This window comes from Aphanomyces astaci (assembly GCF_000520075.1).
Source record: "Aphanomyces astaci strain APO3 unplaced genomic scaffold supercont1.32, whole genome shotgun sequence".
Taxonomy (NCBI): domain Eukaryota; phylum Oomycota; class Saprolegniomycetes; order Saprolegniales; family Verrucalvaceae; genus Aphanomyces; species Aphanomyces astaci.
In genome coordinates, this window is record NW_009798295.1 from 226,699 (window position 1) to 234,333 (window position 7,635).

At 45.7% G+C, this 7,635-nt stretch overlaps 2 protein-coding genes across 2 annotated transcripts; both read right to left on the minus strand.

The window, feature by feature from the left end:
* Window positions 1–3,546: 3,546 nt before the first annotated feature.
* Window positions 3,547–5,002, minus strand: H257_11125 (hypothetical protein; the record flags this gene model as incomplete). The annotated part of the gene is made up of 3 exons (XM_009837963.1): window positions 3,547–4,063; window positions 4,383–4,666; window positions 4,742–5,002. The coding sequence occupies 3 exons, from the start codon at window positions 5,000–5,002 to the stop codon at window positions 3,547–3,549; spliced, it is 1,062 nt and encodes a 353-aa protein (XP_009836265.1).
* A 1,390-nt stretch (window positions 5,003–6,392) lies between these two features.
* H257_11126 (hypothetical protein) lies at window positions 6,393–6,977 on the minus strand (the record flags this gene model as incomplete). Its single annotated transcript, XM_009837964.1, has 2 exons — window positions 6,393–6,508; window positions 6,758–6,977. 2 exons carry the CDS (start codon window positions 6,975–6,977, stop codon window positions 6,393–6,395), a joined length of 336 nt encoding a protein of 111 aa, XP_009836266.1.
* Between the last annotated feature and the right edge of the window lie 658 nt (window positions 6,978–7,635).

Sequence of the window (7,635 nt, forward strand, 5' to 3'; positions counted from 1 at the left end):
GTAAAACTCGAACACGATTACCTTCGCAAAGATATAGGGCCCACAGCTTGTTTGCTTGTTTTACGCTAGCTATGATGGAGTGATATTACACTTACTGGGCTGCTCGACTATGAAGCAACAACCCAGTAATGCCCACAGAGTAAAACTCAACCACACCATTTAACCACGAGTGAAGCCATATGTCTAACTCTACCTGAACATTCATGAGCAAAACCCCAAAACACCACAAGTGAAAAACTGCCTCCCCTACAGTACGTAGCATTCACCGTTGGTACGATCAACGGTATACAACGTTGTATGCCTTCGTGTTTCGAGTTAACGATAGGATGTACTTATCGTAGCAAGCAATAAGTCCCACCCACTTACTTAGGGACGTTTTAGGTCAATAGTACCAAATTCCCTGAGTGAGTGGGTTTTGACCAATTGAGTGGGTGTGTCACCCACTCACTCGGGGAATTGGTCTAGTTGCATGTGGGTGTTCACTACGTGGACATCAACATCCTCGACGTAATTGCAGGTACCTTATACAGGACAGTGGTACTGTAGTAAAAATGATGTCAGGAAATTACAGTATTATTGTTATTATTAACTGTAAAACAAATGTCATGATACAAATATCAAATACGTTCATCTCAGAAAAAAGAGTATTCATTGAAGGGATTGAACCCGGACCTCGATCAAAGTCTGATCCCACTACGACTACACTAAGCGATCCGATTTGAAATGACTTGTCATTTACGTTATTAGTAAAGCACTTGTGCATGTGAACTGGACGAACGATAAACTTCCATCTAGGAAGACGCTAGGTCACTGAGTTGGAGAGGAGTATGGAGCTTTGCTTTCGAGGGACACGAAGTGGTATGCAGATCCTGCGCGTATCAGGCGGTGAACTGTAAGTCCGCCGCCTGGTCGCCATCTCGAAAATGGTCAGCCCATCGATGATGGAAACGTGAGATCAAAGTTCGCATCGTGCAGTATTCCTGTCGTCCTAGTTTTTACCCCATCTTGAGTTCACTGAGCAGTATATTTATCGAAAGCCGGTGTGACTTATGTGATTGAGGCCTTGCAATAGGCGCACGACGACCTGAATCTCCCCGTAGACGACGAGGTTGTCATGCTAATGCTGTCACGAGATGTAGAGCACGAGCATCGTATTCAGCCAGTTTGCTCGAGATGGTACCTAAGGGTAACTGGAAATTGTACTACCCGGTATCCGAGTAGAGGGGTCATGTGGGGCATAGAAACCGCCTGCAAACACATAGAACATTCGACCATAGGAGCTATCGCTCTCTTTAAGAACAACCGGAGATATTGGCAGGGTATACACGAATGAAGTTGCTGGTCTGCATTGTGCGACTAAGCCCGTGTAGGGGTTTGTGTAGTCCAAGTGCCTGCTGGGTTTTCTTGATATAACAAACTCAATTCAATTGTCTGGTTGATTAAGTAATGTTTTGGTGGAAGGGAATGGAACTCGATAGGGAACACGAGCTTTGCGACTTGACGTTTTGGCAGAGCCCCAACGTCTTGTTGAGACGCAAGAGCGGAGGACGCATTCTGTTGGTCGATGAAGGAATGTTTGGCGTACTGTAAGATAATGGAACCGAATGCGACATACGGCCGAGTCGAATTTGCACCGCCCGGGGAAATACAAGACTGAGGGCAAGCATATTGAAGAATTGAACGTAGCCATCCGGAAAGACCTCGCTGTTCAACTTACAGCCCATATATGTCCAAGCTGCACAGGTCGAACAGACCTCGCTGGGCAACTCACAAGTCTACCTGTTAAGCATGTGAGCACTATTCCCATCAGTCTCAAATGACCGACGGCGAGGCCAGAGGTGGCATGCATGGAAATAGACCAAGGACCCGATCATAATCCTTGACAACATGGTTACTGTAAGTTATACCGAATTAAACAGTTGTTGTCATTGGAGACGTGGATGACTCGGCGGTACTAGTATTAGTTTGATTGGTTCGTACAGTTTAATAATATACTCTAATAGTCTAAACTTGCAATTGTAGCCTAATGCTGTATATACCTAATAGCTCCGACGGTTAGTGTACTTGAATTATAGCTGCGTAGTCCAAGGTTCAAACCCTGGAGCAACAAGTACTTTTTCTTTCAAGGCGGTTTCGCTTTTGTTGACAAACGTTGGTTCAGTCGAACATTATATCCGTTGGGATGTACTCGATCGGACCCGCCGTGTACAGTACCTCCGGTGACTGCCCCCTTCTCCGCGCGAGGGTGATAACCTTGCAAAAGGTGTTATCATAGACCTAGGAGGTGAAAACGGGCTTCTAATCCAGCTGCTTGAAGTGTACATGGTTGGCGCAAGAGTCAATTTCACCAGCGACATCAAGGACCGACTCTTGCCTGCAATGTCCGCGAGCGAATTTTTTTGTGCCAAGCAAGTCGACGAAAAGTTGTTTAGTATTGGTACGAATAACGTCACGTTTATCATTGCATGTTTGCATCATTGTCAATGTACATGCCGAGGTAGACGACTGTGGCAAAACAATACCATGGCGACTAGACTGCCTTGTTTTAGCAGACTGGTCGTCCATTCATCTTGGAACCGAAGTATCGCTTCGAAAACTTGACGAACGTGGCCCAGGGAAAACAAGCCTTGCGCGTGCAGTTATGGTTGCTCGTACGTAAATTACATATTTTATATGTGATATTTCAAATATTTCTAAACATTGTAGTACTCACTGTAGCGTTCGATGCTGACGAAAACAGCGAGCTATTACATGTCAAAGTAACGTCGATCAAGCAAGACTACGTCGTCCCAGTGAACGAGTTTCAATTGCGAGGCTCAACATTCCACTCGTTGTTTTCCCATTACAACAATGAGGCTAACACACGTCGTTTGGGTACGTTGTACTCAATCTACTGCTTTAAAACCTGTAATAGAAGTGGGGAATGTCTACTTGTGGCTGAGGAGCCCGACTGCAAGTTCCATCGGAAAAAGTTATACCTAATGCAACCAGCTTCGCAGGCAAAACTAGTATGTATCGTGTTATAGGAGTTGTGCTAGGTCAGTACTAATGCATGTGAAGGAGTCACTCGAGATGTGATCAAATTCGCGTCGTCGAAGAAGATATTGACGAAAGTGCCATCTTCGTATTCCTTGGTATGATGCAGGAAACGTGTTTTTCCTACTAACAAGTGGTAGATGTTCACTCGATTCGATTCACCCGGATTGATGGCGTCATACAGTGGCCCATTCATTGGCCCTAGAACATGCAGCCTCATTAAAAGCGTCGTGGGCATTCTGGATGGCAATATTGTAGGCGAAGTATGCCCAAGCACTGAGGCTTTGCGCGCAATGCCTCTTGAAGAGCTCAAATGGATGACACGATTGAATACCGGTAGTGCCGGGCGAACGAAGGCTGACTGTATCGAGCTTCTGAAAGTGAAAGGAGTCGCTTTTGATGTCAACGAATCTTCAGTTGTATTCCAGTTGTAGTAATTGGAGTAAGAAAAGTCCGTATTCAACATCGATATTCGACCGAGATAACACTACACACAATGAGTATATTATTTTATACTTCGCGATTGCAAAATGCACACGTGCATCGCCTGGTGCTACTGCGTCCAAAGACTACGGAATTAATCTTTGCAATTGCTTGGGCCACTTCACGAAACTCTTCCAATGCCGACGTGGAGGCCCTTGAAATGAAATTGGTTATTTTTCGTCGATTCATGTTGGCCATGACAAACCGAACGAAAAGCGCGTAATGACCAATCGTCATGAATGTTGATTGCTTCTTCACGCCATCGAGCAATGCGTTGCCTTGTTCGGCAACTTGAGAGTTAACGGCCTTGGCCCACCAAAATTCATCCAAGTTGTGGCCGATCGTGCATCCAACGTGGCCTTTCGCGTGTATGCGGTCCTGCTTTGTAACTTGATTCGCAAAAAATTGTGGTTCACGATTCATGCAGTACTCATGGTAGTTGCATGCGTTGTCGTAGATGACCACACGGTCTGCATCGGGAAACCGGGAGTAGAAGATTGAAAACAAGGTTTCAGGTGACTCAGGCTGTGTCATTAGGTGGACCCTAAAACCGTATTAGTCCATTTCGGAAAATTATATATTTACCAAGAATAATTCCGTGAACACAAGTTAGAGTAAAAGTTCCAGGCAGTAGGTCCTTGTGCTTGCCGCCGCCACCTTTCCGGCATCCATTCCAACTGCGTGTCTTTTGGGCGTAATCATGGAAATTACGCTCCATGTTTAATCCCGGAAGGTAGATTCCACGCTTCAAGTCAATCTCAACGTCAATCTCCCTTGCAGCTATCGACGGGGGGGCACGTTCATCGTCCTGGACTTTAAGGTCGCATTTGGAAGCCAAACGCTGAAGTACGGGTTGAAGGTACGGTGGGCAGAAATCGTCTCGTTCGTGTGCAATCACCAAATTGAGCGTTGGGAAATAGTCCCGAAAGACCTTCCGAGCGCGTTGGGATAGGCACTTGGATTCAATCCACATGTTAAGTTCGGCAGCCACGATCGCCGGGTTCATGATGAGTCCGTTGTACACACTTGTTGATTTGGACAGGTCATGGAAAAAGCGGTACCAAGGTTTCTCTGGTATGTTGAAAAAGATACTTCCGTCTTGTTCGGTCATTGTCAATTGCAGCAGTTGTGCAAGGTAGGGAGGGGGCTTTCACCGAAAACGAATGTAATTCCTACATCACGCTTTAATTATCTATACGAAATTCTGTTAGACGTACTGTACAGTGAGAGTTGATGGGTGGGTGGACGTTGTCATGGACAAGTGCTTTAATTGGTTTTGAAGGCTTTCTGAGGGTAGAAACGCACGGTTAGACGACTTAGTTCCATGCCACAGGCCTCCCCCGACTAATACTGGATGATCCCGTAGAGTGTCCAACTCGACCGTATTGCGCATGGGGGCAAGCGCAGTCCCATCCACCACGATCCATTGGCACGTCGTTAAGTCGCCGCAGTGCGGGCACGAAAAGTCCTCGTGGAATGGCATGTCGATGGCTGCGATAAAAGCCCAAGACATATCAATGAAGGTTTGACGACTGACAAACTCCCCACTGAACATCGTATATCGGCTAGAAGTACTGGCGAAAAGTGCACTGAAGGGTACCTATGCATTATTCGTAACTACTGAATAATGCACGCAAGACTTTCTACGTACCGTCCCATGCTCAATTCGTACACAACAGCCGTTGATTTGCTGAAACGAAAAATCGCCTCGTTCTCGCCCGTCCAGAACTTCCACCGCCCGCATTGCTTGCACTTGACTTTCATGACAAGTACGTCGCAAGGCGTGTTCATTTGCAACAGGGTGCACTTAGCGTCGTTGGCTGCACCATCCAAATCTCACTCACATGCACCACCACAAGCGACGCCACAGCTGCATGCACCGAAACACCCGCACTTCGTGGCTGAGGCGTGAGGGAAAAAGATGGCTCCAGCTTGGTCTGCAGGACGTGCTTTAATGGTTGCCATCAGAGCGTCTGTTTTGTAAGGGATTTTCCCCGTTCCGTATGCTCGCTTTGTATTTTCACTGTTCGTTGTCTACATAAATCATTGAGATGCTAGAATTAACCATGACATTATTCATTTCAATGCTAGAATAAACCATGCCATTATTCATTTGAATGTACCTAGCGGCTAATTCCAGGGCCACGAGACACTTCGGTGGGTTCCGTGTCGTTCACGGCCACTAAATGTTCGCACTTGTCTTGACTACACTTGCTACATTCGACGCTTCCGGTGTTTGTTCTGTACACCACTGCTCGCTCACGTCGTTCGCCTAATACGCTCCAAAATTGTTCCAACGTATTGGGAATCAAACGTGGTCTTTCAAGGTGCACGACGCTTTGTGCCTGGTCAAAGCGTGTGGAAATCACGCTCCATGTTGCCGCGACGTCGAGGGAGAAAATTATCTGGGCAACTCTAGATTATTTTTCGGTTAAATTTGATTCGATTCGAGTTTATTCGTATGTTAAAAATTGTTTCGCGCGTTTCCATACCTTGCATGAAGGCAATATGCAAAGCCCTCAGCTATGCATTCCTTGGACACCCTGACAACATGCTCCGCTCGTCCAAAATCGCCCGCAAATTCATTAGCCAGGCAGCGCCCCAAACCACTTGAGTCGCAGTCGCAAACCCACGCGATTTCTGTCGATGCGCTGTAACACGCTGCGATATGGGCAAATTGCACTGAGCCCTTGGACACCTTCAGCTTCGTATAATTGTGCGACGGAAATGTGTACCATTTCCGTCGCACAATTATACGAAGCTGATACATAAAACCTAAAGTTTTTGATATATATATATATATATATATTGATATTGTAGGAATAAGATGTATTTAAAACCTCTGGTGATCTTGTACAACGCATTGCATTTGGTCAATGTTGCCACGTAACGACGCAAGTGATCGTCTTCTGGGACTGTGGATCGTAATCTTGATCGAAGGAAAACGCAGATTCACTATGGGCATCCAACGCTCGCGAGTGATCGTCCACTACCGTGTGGCCATCGTTTACTGATTTCACCAGCAAATGACGTCCACAACCACACAAGCGACAGAAACTGAGGAGGATAACGGTTGATGTTGTCAAGCAACGCATCTACTCAATGGAACCGATTAAATTAGTATCAGCATAAGTTTTCACTATCCAAATTACCGATTTGCAGAATCTTTTTACGCATCCTGGGACTGGGGACACCACTAATCCCTTTATAATTGCACAACCGGGACAAATGTACGGACCCGTGGTAGCCGTACGAATAGCGCACTTGTTTCTGTTGTCCACAAAGTATTGCAACTTGGCCCTCGATGTGGCGATAAGCCCTTGAAAGACTTCGCGATTGTTTTCTTGGGCTGCGTTGTACATCAGCAGGATTGTCCACAATTGTGTCGCCTCGGTCTTGTCGTACAGCAACGTTTCGACTTTGCTGTGGACGTTGTATTCCACGTCGAGTGTTTGCATCGTCGCCGCCCCCAGGAATTGTATATTTCTTCTAGCGGTTACTTACATACCGACGAAACTTGAATGTTCGAGGTGTGATTTCACGCGAACCAACACGAAGTTCATGAATCTGATTGCATATTCGTTGAAAACTTGATGAGAGGTCTATGGACAATAAATTGGAAGGATTTGGACAAAGTTACTGTTAGGTAAGGGTTTTTTAGGTCAAAGTATTGTACGGTAGGTCAAAGTATTGAAAGTGTACAAAATGTAAACTGGGCTGTTTACCTTATGAAATCATTACTTCGAGTACTCACAGTAGTACGTGAATCTGGAGTACTGTGAAACACGATACTCCTGAGTATTGTTTTATAGTGTGAGGGTACTGTACATTTCAGGAAAAAGAATCGTTGTTCGGGGAATCGAACCCCGACCTCTGTGACATTAGTGTGATCCCTAGACATGTACGCTACAGCGAACCGGGGAGAAACTGGACCCCCCCAAGAAATTCGACCACCTCTAAATTGTCATGTATTTCTATTTAAAATTACACTGATCGTTAAACTGAATAAATACACACGTCAGCCAATCAGATTTCTTTGACTAAGGTGGCCGTGATTGGACAGTTCAAAATCAACCACGCACACCATTTCAAAAACATCACTTTCAACCTTCCTTC